General features: G+C 39.3%; 1 protein-coding gene across 8 annotated transcripts in view; it reads left to right on the plus strand.

Annotated features, from left to right (window-relative positions):
• Positions 1-17,263, plus strand: part of SYNE2 (spectrin repeat containing nuclear envelope protein 2) — a 296,778-nt gene that overhangs the window by 183,017 nt on the left and 96,498 nt on the right. For 6 of the 8 annotated variants that reach the window (XM_023627878.2, XM_023627880.2, XM_023627881.2 and 3 more), the window contains 7 exons: positions 4,000-4,185; positions 5,800-5,922; positions 7,162-7,344; positions 9,891-10,022; positions 13,512-13,709; positions 14,314-14,388; positions 15,896-16,006. In XM_023627878.2, coding sequence (XP_023483646.1) covers positions 4,000-4,185; positions 5,800-5,922; positions 7,162-7,344; positions 9,891-10,022; positions 13,512-13,709; positions 14,314-14,388; positions 15,896-16,006 — 1,008 coding nt within the window. The remainder of the gene's footprint in view (positions 1-3,999; positions 4,186-5,799; positions 5,923-7,161; positions 7,345-9,890; positions 10,023-13,511; positions 13,710-14,313; positions 14,389-15,895; positions 16,007-17,263) is intronic. The other 2 variants (XM_023627882.2, XM_070249221.1) reach the window with 1 other exon arrangement.

A 17,263-nucleotide genomic window follows, 5' to 3' on the forward strand; every position in this document is an offset into this window, starting at 1 on the left:
AGATGCAGGCTGATTTCCCGTAGAGTGTATCCTACTAAATCCCGCAATTGGAACTCTGTCTCAATAACTAGTCATATGTGAATACCTCATTTTGTCCCTGTTTTGAAAATAGTTGTCCTTCTTTTAAGATACTCTTTTCCATTTTTCTAGCATTACCAGGCATTGATTTTTAAAATGACTCTTAAAGAAGCATCAAAAATCTCAACTAAGCTTTAAAAGTCTGTTTTAATTGCACTATAACCTTCCACCTGGATTATATTTGTTAAAATAGGTTTTTATAACCTAACAATGCTTCTACAAAGACTGCTTTGTAATTAAGAATCATTGAAACATAAATTGTCATTGTAAAAATAGGAAAACAATTTGTTTTTTAATCAACTTCGTTAAGGTACGTATAATTTACATATGGTAAAATACACCTATTTAAAGTTTACAGCTAGATGAGTTTTGATAAAGGTATACAACTGTGTAACCACCACCACCACCATCGTCAACATAGAGGACATTTCCATCACCCCAGAAAGTTTCCTCATGCCCCTTTGTGATCAGTCCCCTTTCACTTCTCTTCAGCCCTCGGTAATCACTCACTCATTGCTTTCTGTTAGTATAGTTTTGCCTTTTCTACAATATCCTATAAATAGAATCATACAGTATGTAGTCTTTTGTTCCTGACGTTTTGTTAGCATAATGTTTTTGAGATTCATCCAGGTTGTTACATTTATAAGTAATTCATTCTTTTGATTGCTGAATAGTATTCCATTTATGGAAATATGCAGTATGTTTACCCCTTCAGCAGTTGATGCACATTGGGTTGTTTCAAGCTTTGGGCTGTGTATTTGATATCTATTGCTGTGTAACACATTGCTTCAAAAGTTAGAAGCTTAAAATAACAAATATTTATCATCTCACAGTTTCTGTGGGTCAAGAATCCAGGCCTGGCTTAGCCGAGTGCCTCTGGCTCAAGTCACGCATGTGAATGCAGACAGTGTCGCCCAGGGCTGTGGTCTCATCTGAAGGCTCAGTTTGGGTGAGGGAAGAGACAGGATGCACTTCTGTGCTCACTCACGTGGCCCTTGGCAGGGCCTCAAAAGATCCACGTCCATACAGATGTGGAGGCCTCACCACAGGGCTTTCTCATGGTGTGGTAGCTGGCTTTGCTCACCATAAACAAAATCTAAAAGAGAGTGAGAGAGAGCTCCCAAGACAGAACAGTCTTTTTATATAATCTCATCATGGAAATGACATCTCATCACTTCTGCCATATTTCATTAGGAGTAAATGAGTAAGCCCAGCCTACATTCAAGGGAGCTGATTATAAGGACATGAATACCAGGAGGCGGGGATCTTTGGGGGCCAACTTATGGGCTGCTTGCCATAGGCTATTAGGAACCAAGCTGCTATGAATATTCATATACAAATCTTTGTGTGGATGTGTTTTCATGTCATTTCATTTGGTAATTACCCAGGAGTACAGTTGCTGGCTTTTATGGTAAGTATTTAACTAGATAAGAAGCTACCAAATTGTTTTCCAAAATGGCTGTACCATTTTTCATTCCTACTGGCAATATGAGTTCTAATTGGTCCATATTCTTGTCAGCACTTGATATTATCTGTCTTTTAAATTTTAGCCATTCTGGTGACATGTAGTAATATCTCATTGTGGTTTAAATGACATTTCTCTAATGACAAATGATTTATTTGAGCATTTGTTCGGTGTTTATTTGAGCATTTATTCATATGCTTTGTGTCATTTGTATACTTCCTTTGTGAGGCGTTCATTCATTTTTGGGGGGGGCCCATGTTTTGTTTGGGTTTTTTGTCTTTTCATTGTTGAATTGTAAGAGTTATTTATAAAATATTCTAAAAACCAGTCCTTTATCAGATATGTGATTTACAAATATTTTTTCTGAGTCTGTGGCTTCTCTTTTCATTCTCTCAGAGAGCAAATTTATTAATTTGGTGAAGTCAACTTATCAATATTTTTCTTTTATATATTCTTTTGTGTTGTATCTAAGAAATCTTTGTATAACCCCAAGTCACGAGGATTTCCTCCTATCTTCTAGAAATTTTATAGTTTTAACTCTTACTTTTGGGTCTATGATCCATTTCAAGTTAATTTTTGTATAGGTGTGAAGCAAGGATCAAGATTCATTTTTTCAGTGGGGATATCCAATTATTCTAGAATCATTTATTGAAAAAACTCACTGTTGAATTACTTGGTGCCTTGTTGAAAATCAATTGACCTCATACATGTAGGTTTATTTCTGGATTCTTTCTTCTGTTGTATTGAGCCACGTGCCTGTTCTTTTACCATTACTACAATCTTGATTATTATAGCTTTAGAGTAAGTCTTGAAATCAGATAGCATAAATTCTACAACTTAGTTTTTTTTTTTCAAATTTGTTTTGGCTAATCAGGGTATTTGCATTTCCATATAGGTCTTAGAATCATCTTGTCGATATCTATACAGAGGTTTGTTGGCATTTTGAGTGTGATTACATTAAATCTGTAGATCAATGTAATGAAAATTGATATCTTAACCATTTTGACTGTTCCTTTCTAGGAATATGATATATCTCTTGATTTATTTTGGTCTTCTTTAATTTCTCTCACCTCTGTTTCTTACTCTTCAGTGTACGGGTCTTGCATGTAAATTGTTAAATTTATCCCTAAGTATTTTATGTTTTTTGATGCTATTGTAAGTATTATTGGTTAAAAGCATTGGTTTGGTTTTGTTTTCCTTAAAGTTTTCTCCTTCTAGGATTTTGAATAAGGCCAATATAAAATTCTGAATAACCTGATTAAGTTTACAGACTGATGATTACAATTCTAGTTGCATAAGTAAATGTTCTTTTTCATATCATTTATTTTTTATGGAATTACCTAAAGACTACATTAGCAGGTTGAACATTTCCAATAGGTAGCTGAGATCTTTTGAACTCTTAAGTTTGAAAGCAAATAAATTATAATTATTAAAAGAAAAAAGAGAAATTATAAGAAGGAATGTCTAAGAAGTTCTAGAAATGCATATTTTTCACTTTCGTTTGATTTCATCAGATAAAGCTCTTTTGCTATCAAGTTATTCAAGTCAACTCGGGCTATAGGGATGTCTCATGAAGGTCATTGGTACCATGTAGTAAGGCCTAAGAAGGAGACTGGCACCAGGACTGGCAAGCCACAGGCCCTCCTCTTCATTTCTCATCCCCACTTATCTATTTCTCTCAAACACACGTTCTGAAGATTACAAGTCCAGCTAATTAGAGAGGGCCTGAATGGCTTTCTTGGCCCCAATTCCAAATTTCAGAGGGACGGACTACAGGCCAGGTGTTCCTTGTTCTATTAATGACGCCTGGAAGAATAGGGCTATGTGATATAAGATAGCTGCTGTGAGCCCACCAGAATGGGGTAGACGCTCTAAAGTCATCTGGGGCCACTGACAGTAGAGAATAGTCAATGTTTTATGATGTAACTGGAAATGTACAGGAGTTTGAAATATTGAGACAAATTTAAATTTTCTCTGATTCAAGTTTTTTTATTGATATAATTGACATACATTTTTTTTAGTTTCAAGTGTACAACATAATGATTCGATATTTGTAAATTTTGCCAAATGATCACCACAATAAGTCTAGTTAATGTCCATCACCATACACAGTTACAGAATTTTCTCTGATTTAATTTTTTTTTTTTTTGAGGAAGATTAGCCGTGAGCTAACAGCTGCCAATCCTCCTCTTTTTGCTGAGGAAGACTGGTCCTGAGCTAACTTCCGTGCCCATCTTCCTCTACTTTATATGTGGGACGCCTACCACAGCATGGCTTGCCAAGAGGTGCCATGTCTGCACCCGGGATCTGAATCGGCAAACCCTGGGCCGCCGAAGCAGAACGTGCGCACTTAACCACTGTGCCATGGGGCCGGCCCCTCTGATTTAATTTTTAATCAACTTGTTTCAGTATCTTGATGTTTCTTTATCTTTTCCCCCCTTATTTCTCATATCTAGATGGCTTTGGAAGATTCAGAACAGAAGCACAATCTTTTACATTCAGTCTTCACAGACCTGGAAGACTTGTCAGTAATTTTTGAAACAGATGATTTTGCACAATCCGTACATGAGTTAAGGCGTCAGGTAACGGCTTTACAACAAAAAATCATGGAAAGCCTTCCACAGATTCAGCAAATGGCTGACGTAAGTTGGCACTAGAAAGATGCGATTTCTTGTTTGTAATTTATATTTCATTTAGTAAAGTAGAGTTATACCACTAATCAACTCCTAATTCTATGAAGACACATTGATCTGCAATGTTTTTCACTTATGTCCTTATTCCTTGAATTGTATTTCACTTTACTTTGCTGCCTGTGGTGCAACTACAGCGAAAGATCGTATCCCCATTCTCAGTCCAGAAGTGGTCTATTTAAAGGGAAGAGTCCTGATCAAATAAGCTCAGTGTTTTCTCTTCGTCAGAGAGGAGCTGTTGTTTGATTTAAAAGCACAGATGAGCAAAGAGGGAATTAAAACAATGACCTCCCAAGCCTTCATTCACCAATAGCAAATATTTATTGAAGAGCTGCTGTATGCCAGCCATGGGATTTTCAAATAATTTTATTTATTTTAGCTTAAAATGTGCAAGGCATTTATTTAAGGGTAGAGTGTCATAACAAAGGCACGTGCAGTTAGTCTTAATTATTGACCTTGTGTTTCTCAGTGATATTCCCTATACCACATTTATGTAACTTCAGGGAATAATAGTTGTTAAATATTTTTGGTTATTGAATCTTCTTCCAAAGTTTTTAAATGCTTCTACAATTTTTGATGGAAATCACTCTAAAATACTTTGTATACTGTTATATACCTTTTTAAATATAAAGTGCAGAAAATAATTTCAATATGATTTAACTTTTCCTCATAATCTGAAGCTATCACTATAAAGTTACTCATTGCTTCATTTGCTTATAAAGTTATATTTCTCCTGTATTGAATGGCTCCAAACTGCTAAAGTTTTAAACCTTCAGTCTATTTCTGTGTAGTTTTTTCTACCCCATTCATCATTAGCTGTACCTTTTTATTGCCACGGTGTATCTGCATTGAGCTCTGTAGGTCTGAAGGCTCTCTTACGGTGTGAGTCGACTTGAATATGGCGTTTTTATAGCACATACTGTGGCATTTTCACTTTAAGCTTCTTGGCCAGGTTCTAAAGGTTGACACTGATGAGAGAATAACCACTGGACAAATGGTCTATTGTTTAAATTAATCTGAGTAAGTTATAAAGCAATTTAGTGACTCTCTGCATGGCAACGGTTCATTAGGGGATTGGCAAGAAAATCCTGTCAATTTTCTAGCTCCTCGTGTGTTTCTTTCCCAAGGGTGACTTTATCATTTTACTTAAAGTGGTGGGAATTTTTTAAATGTTAGACCCACTTGTGTTCAAGTGTTTAAACACATTCCAAAGATAAATCTAAAGAATTTGTAGATAATTGAGAATTTACTTAAAAAACGTTTTGGATACATACTATTTTTGATCTCATAGTATAAATAATTGAAAATTGGCCCTGTGAGGATCTTTAACTCAACAAGATGTCAGCAATGCTTTGTAATGTGGTGTATGCTATTAATAGAAGAACATTTTTATTGAAAACAATCAACATTATCTGTGTAGCACTTGATTAGTTTTTAAGAGTTATAAGTGGCAAACACATTTTGGTTAAATATGAGAACAGAATGAATGGCAATAGGTTGTGTTTTATAGATATTAATGTATAGCATATACTGCATGAGTGTATTTTTTTGTTTATGGAATTCTAGGATGTAGTTGCTATTGAAACTGAAGTAAAACCAATGGAGAAAAGAGTTTCAAAAATCAAAACTATCCTATTATCAAAAGAAATATTTGATTTTTCACCAGAAGAACATCTTAAGCATGGGGAGGTAAGCGTGGATCATTATTAAAAATATTTTCTTGTAATACTTATTATGTTTATTTTTAAATATGTAGTAATATGATGTGATAAAACTACTTTTGCTAGAGTAATAACAGGAAAAAGTTGGAAAATAGATATGAATGACTATAAATACCGTATTTTAAATTGTATAGTACTGTCTATATGAAGATAATTTTCCTATAGGTTATTTTGTCATTTACTTTATCCCCAAAACTTCAGAGTTTGGGAGTTTTGCCTTCGAGTCAAATCCTGGTGTTTAATAGTCCAAGAGTTTGAGCCTGTAAGTCAGGAGAACCGGGTTCCAGCGCAGTGATGCTGCTTACTGGCTGTGTGATTTTGAGCAGTTAGTTAACGTTTCTTGGGTTCTCTTCCATATCTGCACATTGCTGTTGCAGTGATTATGTTGGACAATTATAATGTATATTGAGCTGCTAGCACAGGAACTGGAACATACGAAACTACACAGACCTTGATTCCCCCTCAGCCTGGTGGTTAGGAGCACGTGCTTTGGGATCAGGCGGGCCTGGGTTCTAATCCTAGCCCTGCCTCTTACAGTCTGACCTCGCCTGGGTCTTCTAACTTCTGGGAACCCAATTTCTTTACCTATGACGTGGAAGTTCTGACACCTACCTCCCAGAGTAGCTGCGAGGGTTAAATGAAGTGATGTGTATGCAGTACTTAGTACAGTGAATAATCTCTTCTCATTTATTGATTATGTAAACCCAGATTTCTCTGGATCAGATGTCATTAAAGCAAAATATAATTGTACTCTTGGGACTTAGGAAATTTGGCGGGATAATTCAGTTCAATTCAATATGCATTTCTTGAGGGCCTACTATGTGGGAAGCCCTGTGCTAAGTGCAGTTGCCACGAAAGTGTGGGGTGTAGTGCCTGCCCTTGCACAGCTCACTGTCTGGTGACAATACACAAAGCAAACCATAGTTCTACAGAGAGTGAGGGGAGGGAGAGGAGGAAGGAAAGGGTTGTCCAAAGCCATCGTGTAGCGCTGGGGTTTCTCCTGCCCCCAGGCGTTCTTTCCTGAGACCTTCAACTACCAGGTCACAGGTGATAAAATAGTTCTTTTCAATCTAAGCTAAGGAAACATTGTAAAAATCAAAACAATAGACCAAAGACTAAATTATGCAGTATTTTAATTTTGACTAATTAGATCTAGCAGTGGCCCCTTTTATTCATTTGTGTGCCATACTTATCTGATATAATTAAGGTCATACTTGAAAATATCCGTCCTATGAAGAAAACCATTGCTGAAATAGTGTCTTACCAAGTGGAGCTGAGGTTACCCCAGGCAGGAATGAAGCCGTTGCCTGTGTTTCAGCGGACACACCAGCTTTTACAAGATATAAAACTGTTGGAAAATGTGACTCAGGAACAAAATGAGTTATTAAAGGTGAGTAGTTTATGATGACAGCCAACTTATTGGATGAAAATGTTCAGCAAAAGCTGGTTTTGTTTTCAGTTTTCATGTTTGAGTAGATCAAATTCCCATGACAGTAATATGCTGTCTGTTGATTCTTTTTCACCTTTTCCAACGCTCTTATCCCAGAGGTGGCATTTGAATATAAGAGTGTATCTTCTTGCTCAAATGGGGCTAAGGTTATTTTTCTCAGTTCTTACCCTCGTTCTGGTTGAAGAATTGAAGCACAGTTGTGGTCTATTTAATTCCATTCTCCAGTTATTGAAGACCCGCATGGTGCAATGCTGTGGGAAGAAGTTCAAACCTGTGTGTTTGCAATCTCGGGAGGCCGACAGATCATACTGTAATCATCACCATAATAATCTCTTTATACATCTCAGTCGCTCTCCTATTAATCACCCCATTTTATTCTCAAACATGTGATCCAGGGAAGTAGGCACTTGGCCATCTTTATTTTTACATATAAGGAGACTAGTCTGAGAAGGTTGGGCGACTTGCTAACCTCTGAGTTAAATTGTGTTGAGATTCATTTGTGCACAGATGGGACAAGAATCTGGTGCAATTCTCTGAATCAGTCTCTTCCTTCTAACTGATGACTTCTTTCAGCCTCTCCCCAGAGGGTTTCTTTTCTTATGTTTTGTTTGATCTCCAAGCTAAAGTCGAGAATCATTATTAGGTAAAAATTACATTTGGGGCCAGCCCTGGTCCTCTGCTTTGGCACACTCTGCTTTGGCAGCCCAGGTTCTTTCTGGGCACGGACCTACACCACTTGTCCATCAGTGGCCATGCTGTGGCAGCAGCTCACATGCCAAAAATGAGGAAGCTTAGCAACATACGTTAGCTCAGGTCGAATCTTCCCCAGGAAAAAAAAAGTACATTTTACTTTGGTTTGTATTCCTGGATCAACAACCACTCCCACAAGAAAAGAAAGTTTCCTGAAAGAGCCCTAAATTCCACAGACTTTTCAACCCTCTTGATAGATCCCTCTCTTGACTGCTTTTCCTGATTAGAGGGTCAGGGTAGGAGAAAAGCTTGTTTTCCCTCCTTCCCACCCACCACTTCATTATGGGAAGAAAAATGCTGTCTCTTTCTCCCTCTTAAGTCTCCTTCGCATGTAGGTGGCCAGTCCGTGTCCTCCTGAGATCTGAGCACGCTGTCAGCTCTGGTTTGAGTCTTAGCTCGTATGGTCTCTCTGGTCTGACTCCTGATCAGCTGACGTCATTTCCTAACACCTACAGGGAGATAAAAGATCTGGCACTCAATGTACTATTTTTTAATAATGTGAAGAGAAAGAAACAAGAAAGATATAAAATTTGATCTATTATTTTTAATCGTTTTGTGCTTTATTGGTCTCCTGGTCAGCAAAAGAAAATAACCGTCTTGATTATGCTTTAAAGTGGCTTCTTCACAAGATGAAAGGGGGGAATAGAAGAGGAAATTGTGTTTTGTGCCAAGTTAGGTATCAAACTGTGCTACTAAAATTTTCCATCTCGTTGTGTTAGTGGAAATCAGAGTCCTCAAAGATTTCAAAGCTAAGGAAGCCAGTGGTAATGACAATCATTAGAATATGGTACATTTCTTTTAAGTCCTACTTTAGATGTTGTAAGTGCTTTCATTGTGGAAAACAAGACAAATTACTTTGGGGAGGAGCAATGGGACGTAGCTCATTATAGAGAGCTGGGGAACAGGTGTGTGCAGTTATTCATTTCCAGCCTGCAGCTAAAATTATGGTTAAATATTAAAGAAAATACAAGGAAGAATTCTGTGTTGGCCAGAAACTTTGTAGTTTTAAAAGGGATTTTGCTTCATTGCGAAGCATGCTGAGGAAATATCTAGACTTTCTTTTGAAGTCCGTTTCTTTATTTCATCATGCTTTGATCGTATCATTTAGCACAAATAGGTTCCAGCTCTGTTACTCCCTTAACACTAGATTCCAGGTATTGTTCTGGTTAGTTTTGCTTTATTCTGCAAACTCAAACTGCTCTCAAACCTTCAACCTCTTACCCTAAAATGTACATCACTGATCCCAAGGAGTACCAGGTGAGGATGTGGCTGCAACATGAAAATTTGTCGTCTCTCAAGTCACATGCTTTTTCCATTCTGAATCAGTAATCCCGCCTTCCTATGTGGAAAGCACCACATGGAATGTGTATTAAAATGGCGTATGTGACATATCAGTCATTTCATAAAATTTAGCAACTTTATGTTATCATGCCATAAAACCCTTCCCAGAATAAGCCCACTGGACTGGAGATACTTAAGAGCAAAGGTGTGTCTAATTAGACTTGTACTCCAAGCACTGCACAAGGTGCTCTGGCATCTCGTAGACCAAGGAGGTCAGGTGCCAGCTTTGCAAATGTTGTTCTCTATATTTAGTCTACCATATCCTATTGCAATCTATTTGGGTGTGTATTTCTGTAATTGATTGAAACGTGATGGGGATAGACGTTGGAAGTAGTCCATTGATCTAGTTCTTAGATTCTGACAAAGATTCTTCTTTTGACGTGGTTATTTTGTAGATAGTCATAAAACAGACAAATGAATGCGATGAGGAAATAGAAAATTTGAAGCAGATCTTAAATAATTATTCAGCTGAGTTCTCCCCTGAACATATATCACCAGGCCAAGCTGCCAGCCTGCCACAAATACAGGTATGTGTCATTCATTCATCCAGCAGTTCATTCAGTGATCACTTAAAGCCATTGGTGTCCAGAAGCCTTTGTGACGGTACAGTGTATTTCCTACTTCTCTCTTCCAATTGAAGGTATTTTATGTGTATATTTACTTTCCATTCTTATTTCATAAAATAAGTGATTATATAATTATCATAATGGAAGACCCTTCAAGTGTCCTTAGCCTCAACTTGGTGCATTTTGGTCTGAATTTGCTTTGGTACCGAAGAAGCTGATGTAACACAGCATATTTGGACAGTCTGACTTTCCAGCTAGCTTTCTGGGAGAGGGGCCAGGCAATGTGGGCAGGCTGGGCTCTAGACTTCAGGTCTCTGAATACTGTTATGATGAAGAGTTCCATATTCTAAGCAGGGTTTCCATATGCCATAATTAACGATGTCCTGTGGACCTAGTTACGGTGGTTTACATGTTAACCCTCTACTGTGAGGGGCTTTTTCAGTCTTTGTCTTTGAATCAGTACTTTCATAATTTAAAAAAACCTGATTGTATGCCAAGGATTGTAGAGAGCTTCTTTTTTCCTGCCATCAAGGTGATATAGGCAGGCAATTTGTGGTATTCAAAGCCAGGTTTCACCACTTGCTAACTGTGAGACCTAGGACAAATTACATAATGTCTAAGGTGAAGTACAGAGGGAATCTAATGTGACACCGCTCTTAAGTGGTAGAATCAATAAGGAACATTCAATATTGTAAAAATGTCAAATTTGGGGCTGGCCTCATGGCGTAGTGGTTAAGTTTGCACACTCCACTTAGGCTGCCTGGGTTTGCAGGTTCAGATTCCAGGTGCAGACGTACACCACTTGTCAGCCATGCTGAGGTGGTGATCCGCATATAAAGTGAAGGAAGATTGGCATAGATGTTAGCTCAGGGCTAATCTTCCTCAAGCAAAAAAAGAGCAAGATTGGCAACAGATGTTAGCTCAGGGCTAATCTTCCTCAGCAAAAAAAAAAAAAAAAAAAAAGTCAAATTTCTCCTTACACTTAAAAATGCGAGTACCTCAAAGAGCTTTTGTTTATGAGTTATATCTACAGATATAGAAATTAAAACTCAGAAATGTAAAAATATTTGATTTATTTTAAAATCACAATAAGCCCATTACATGTTAATAGAACTAACATATTTTTATGGAAGAAATTATAATTTCCCAAAGAAAATGTAGTGAGAAGAGTGACACTGTTCTACATTTTTGCAAATCTCTTTAATGTCTGACTTACTAGAAGACAGCAAGGTTCTCATTTGCCTCTGCATTGCATCTGTTGAGGTATGTAGCTTTGTTTGAAGTTTTAAAGACATGCGCATGGAAAAGAGAGGGAGAATTTTGAATAATTTGGATGTTCTTTGAAACTACACTCAACTCCAACAGGTAGAAGTTACTCACAGTTTTGTTGTTCAGTGGACTCTGAAGTCATGTCAATGAACTTTTTATACTCTTAGATTAAAATCCATCGGGCTGTTTTATACTTTGAGTGGATCTTCTAAGCATGCATGATTTTATGACGTCAGGCATTTGGTTAATATTGTTTCACTAGTTATGTAGATCCTCCACTGTTGACACATTTCCATAATTGATATTAAAACATTCACATTTATTAACATCTATCTCTTCAGAAAAATCTTTAGGTATAGTATTTACATATATAAGTAGTTTACCAGCTGTTTTTTTCAAGTAAAAATAACGTTCTATGAAAAAAATGGGTAGTTCAGCTCGAAACTCAAATAATCACGAGTGCTTTTCCTCAACCATCATACTTTGGTATGCATCAGAAGTGCTTTATGTCGCAGAATGTTAAAAATACATGTTCTTTATCAAGGATATTCTTAAGTGAAACTGCCTTTTTTTTTTTAACTGTAAGTACGTGATAGTGAAGAATCCAGTAACTACTCATATAGTTGGTGTCCCTGTCTTGATTCATATGAGGTGCTAGTAGTTTTACTTACCGTTGCTTTTGCATTATCACACAGTGAAAAATGTCAACACAGTGAAAAAGGCAAATAACATTTTAGTGTTTTATGAAAATGATCTTGACCTCAGGGAGTGCAGACGGCAGGGGTGTCCGGATACCACTTTGAGAATGGCTGCTCGCTGCCCTTCCGTGCCTCCATCCTGCTGGTGCCTCCAGACTGCTCTGTTTCTTTAAGTGTTGTTCAGTGGCTGCAGTATTACGTCTGTTGGGAGGCACTATACCTCTGAAGTTTAGTGCTTTTTGAAAACGGAACACAAACCACAGCCAGCTCAGATTTAATTCAATTATCATTTCCCAAAGCAGTCACAGGAAGTTTACGTTCAGTCAGAATAGGGGTATTGGCATAGGAACGTGTGCAGGAGCAGAAGAGCTGTGGGCGCTGGCTCTCAGGACGTCCCGGTCTGGGCTCTGTCACTAGCTAGCTGCAGCCATGGAAGAATCACCTGCTTTCTCTGGACGTCAGAACTCTCACTTATGGGTGGATACATGTTAAGTTTCTCTGTCTGTAAAACAATTTATGATTCTATGAATATCTGTAGGATGGATGGATAGATGGATGAGAAGGAAGGAACGAACGAACAAACAAACAGTGATTTAAGGAATGTACTAGGAACACAATTCCAACACATGTAGGTTTACCAGAAAGGAGTGTACTGTCCTTTGATGCAGCGCTCACTGCAAAGCCCAGGCAGAGGTGGAGTGATGCCTTTAGGGGTGCTGGAGAGGAGGAGGCCAGACTAGACGGCCCCTGCTATTTTTTCCAAATGTAGGATTCCTAATTCCATGATCCTCGTAGACACGCAGTGGATACCTGCATTTCTACCGTGTATGAGGAATTTCATTCCCACACATAAATCATACAAATTTTTAATGTAACGTACAGCTTGGAATCATCTGTCCATCAGTCCCATAGAAAGTTACACTTCACAGTACCCATATTTGTTTATTTATTCCCATTTGGCAGGAAGCTTTGACTGTGAGAAAAAGTAAAGGAGTTCAGTAATACCAAAGAAGTCTTCAAAGGCAGTATAAGTGTGAGATTTCTAACCTTTTTTTCTCTCAGTGGTTCCCAAATGTTAGTCTGCTTACGAATCTCCTAGGGAGCTTGTTCAAGTGCAAGTGCTCAGGCCCTGACCCTCTGGATTCTAGTCAGTCAGTCCTGTGGCCACTCGCGCAGTGGTTCCCGACCCTGGATGCCAGTCACCCTCGGAGCTTTTACAAATTTCTGTACCTCAGCCCTACCCCCAGAGATTGATTGACAAGGTCTCAGGTGAGGCTACGGCATCCTATAAGGGAGCGTATAAACCCTCCCCAAGTCATTTGGAAGTGCAGCCAGGATAGAGAGGAACTGTACTGTTCTGTAACTCCTGGCTCTGTAAACCAAACAGCATAGAAAAGGCTTCATCTCTTGTACCAAAGGAAGCAGGCTCCTGTGGGCATACAGAGGCCTCAGATGAAGCCGTGCAAATGCTCTTTCTGCACAGGGAGAAATTGAAGCTGTGGAAAAGCAGATTCTGAGTTTGAACCAGAAAAAAGAAGACCTGTTAGTGGACCTGAAAGCCACTGTACTAAATCTTCACCAGCGCTTACAGCAAGAACAGCGAGACTCAGAAAAAGAAATGCTGTCAGCCGGAGCCTCAGAAGAGGACGGAGTAGCTGAAAGGGACGTTTCTCAGTGGAAGGTGGGTATGACTTTAGGTTAATGCCGGCCCCACATTCCACAAGTGTTAAATTGGTAGTATTTCTCACCAGAAAAACCTGTGGCATCTATGTCTATGGCCTACAGTAAAGGCATTTTCAAAAGTGGAAATACCCTACCTGAGATTGTTCACTAGTGAATACAAATCCTTGGGGTTTGTCTGTTCTGGACTCAACCCAGAATTCTTACGCGTGAGTTACTTAAGGAGGTGCTTATGAAATTCCATGGGCACGTGGGTGGGAGCCAACCTTTGAAGTATCTTCCTACTAAACAGCCCATTGGAGGCTCCAGAATGGGCCCAGCACCCGTCTAAGTGCGTTCTGAATCCACATCAATGAGTCACGTTCTTGAATTGTTTGATGAGGGGCCACAGAGGGCAATGCAATTGAAAGTGACCCAAGATTTGTCCGAGTCATGATATTTGGCTGGAAGAGCTGAAAGGTGCTGGACCCAGAGGCTGCTTGTGTGGGTGGGCATCTCGGATAAAGTGAGTGAAAAATTAGCTGCATAAAAACGCGGCCAGGCTGGGATGCTGGTGGTATTGAATGGCAGCCCGGCTGCAGGAGGCTTTGTGCTGTGCATTTCAGCCGGACAGAACAGGCGCCATGTCCTTCCTGCCAGCAGTTGAGGAAGAGGCGGAAGAGAGCTCCCTAAAGAGTGAAGTAAGGAACATGATTTTTCTCGTTAAAGTTGGTTACAACTGAAATCTCTAGAAGAAGGTCATTGAGAAGATCTTAAAATGAATGAAAACATAAGGATTTTTTACATTAATGCCGATATTTTATAAGGGGGATTGAAGTCGTTCTCTGATGTTATTAACGTTGTTTAAGTGCATTGAAACCTACTTCAGGCCAGAGTGGGATAAATGTAATTCAGACACACTTGTTGGCATAAGGGAGAAGATGGAGTTCTTTGTTGTATCCTGACTTCTGAGCACTTTCTCTGAAGTTTTGAGAGTATGCTGTTTGTTTGGCACTTCTGGTGTGCTTTTTAGAACTTTATTTTTCTTAACAGCGTTTGAATTACTTCTTTAGTCTAAAACAGCATTGGCAAGGACACGAAGAGATGTGTTAGCAGCTAAAACTACCACAAATGCTTACTACTTCATTAGAACTGGTTGAATGAGATATTTACAGTTGTCTTTCCTGACAGCAATTTCCATTTCATACTTTAAAAACTAAAGTTATAATGGGTCTTGTGCCGGAAGGAAGAAAATTGCAGCAATTTATAGTTTGTATATGGTCTCACATGTAATCCCCAGACGTTTTTTCTGCTTGTCTTATGGATTGTTAAATAGCTCCACTGTCACACAGAACAACCTGTTGTCCTAGAGTGTGTCACTAGGACACAGTGGGACTGAGACATGGGACAAGGAAGAGTGCAGGTTTACTACACTCTGCTCATCAGACAACTTCGTAATCTCATCTTGCCCTTCATGGCAGAGAGAATTGTGAGAATGAAGGAGGTACCGGGGACCAAAAGAGTGTACTTCAGTATGATTATAATTTGAGACCTGTATTTGCATCTGAGCTGATATGTTTCTAATACTCAGTGTTTGTCTTTGTCAACAATACAAAATACATGTTCATCCGGGTGTTATTTTAAAGATGGTATTTAAGGTTACGTTTACGAAAGCAGATCAAAAACATCCCCTTTGTGTGATGTGAGCTGACTCCCAACTTTTAAGAATATTTTTTAGGGGCTGGCCCCGTGGCCGAGTGGTTACGTTCGCGCGCTCCGCTTCGGCGGCCCAGGGTTTCGCCAGTTCGGATCCTGGGCAAGCACATGGCACTGCTCATCAGGCCATGTTGAGGCGGCATCCCACATGCCACAACTAGAAGGACCCACAACTAAAATATACAACTATGTACTGGGGGGATTTGGGGAGAAAAAGCAATTGATAAAAAAAAGATTGGCAACAGTTGTTAGCTCAGGTGCCAATCTTTAAAAACATATATGTATTTTTTAGGCTTCAGGAAAAGCAACCACATTCAGAGACATATGATTTAATTAGCCAAAGAAATAGATGAAAAATCTGGGGAGAGACAAATTAAGGTCTATAATTATACCGCTTGGTAAGCTGAGTTTTGTGTAAAAGAGATGGGTAGGCTGCTGGTTAGAATGGTAGGAAATCATTTCCCTCTGCTCATCCATTGATTACTGTGTTAGAATGGAGATAAGGAAGCAGAGCCATCTTCCGGGCCCTGGTCTTTACTCGGGAAGCATGACAAGGACATAGAGGAAGATAGAGCATCCTCGTCCTCTGGAACGATCATTCAGGTAAGAGTGGGCATAACACCTCCGTTGGGGGGCGGGGATGGTAAGGGATAGTAGGTCAAAGAAAAGAATTTCTTGTTTGAAACAATTCTTTGGGAGGGAAACTGCTTGGGCTGAAATTTTTAAGTTTCTCACCGTTACCTCTGCACAAATGCAAAGACGGCTAAGTACTTGCCTATTATTTGCATTTCTATTGTGCCTTCAGTGATACTAGGAGAGCATTTTTCTGAGAAAAACTCCATTTGTGAAAATCCAAACTGACAGACAGATAACTCAAAGGAACACCTAAAGCTTCAGCACGGTGTTAACAAGTACTGAATGCGCCTTTCTTTTGGGAGTAGTTCTGGGGAGAAGTCTCCTCATAATCCTTTTTTTTTTTTTTTAACAAAGTAACGTATACGATAAATTAATGAAAAACGTCTTTTTGCTCCTTATGACCTTCTAAATCTCCAATCTCTCAAAATAGAGGGCAAATACCCTCACTTAGAAAATCATTATTAGCTGACGTGAAAACTATGTTTTCCCTGGCTCCTGAAACATCCCTGATCGTTCTGATCCACATACCTCCCTGCTCCTGCCTCCTGTCCGGGGCTGAGCCCCACCGCAGACCCCAGGCCAGGCCTTTCATTAACCATTGGCACCTGGCTCTGCTTGTGCCTGCATCTCCAGTCTCTGCCTCCTGACGGGCTCCTTCCCATCTCCTTCAGAAGTATTCACTTTTCTCCTCCCTAACCAGTCCCCTCCCTCAGGGCCCCGCCCCTCCAAACCAACTGAGTATCCCAGAGCCCAGACTCTTCTTCAGAAAACTGCTCTGCCTCCCTGGGTTACCCCTCTTTCCACATCTGCCTGGATACTTCCTCCCCATCCACAAAGGCCCATCTCAACTTCCAGCTCCTCCAAGAAACTTCCTGTCTCTTTCCCTTTGTCTTCTGATAGCGTGCTTAACTTCAGTTATGACTTATCACATTTTCATTCATACACCTGACAGTTTCATGAATGGCAAGAACTTTTCTACATTTTTATGCCTGTACTGGGCTCAATGTGCTACTTTAATACATTGAATTTCTTGATCCTGCTTCCCCAGGTCAATTACTGAGCCTCCTCTCACTTCTGGCTAAATGTCTGTACTTGCTGCTCCTCACCCTTGGCCCCTATTGCAATCAAGTTTTTGCCCCCGGCTATACTTGAACTGCCGTTGACTTCTGGAACATCAATTTAGTGCCCTTTTATTAGTCCTAATCTTTATTGATCTCTCTAGCA

Source organism: Equus caballus, chromosome 24 (genome assembly GCF_041296265.1).
Source record: "Equus caballus isolate H_3958 breed thoroughbred chromosome 24, TB-T2T, whole genome shotgun sequence".
In the NCBI taxonomy this organism is placed as follows: domain Eukaryota; kingdom Metazoa; phylum Chordata; class Mammalia; order Perissodactyla; family Equidae; genus Equus; species Equus caballus.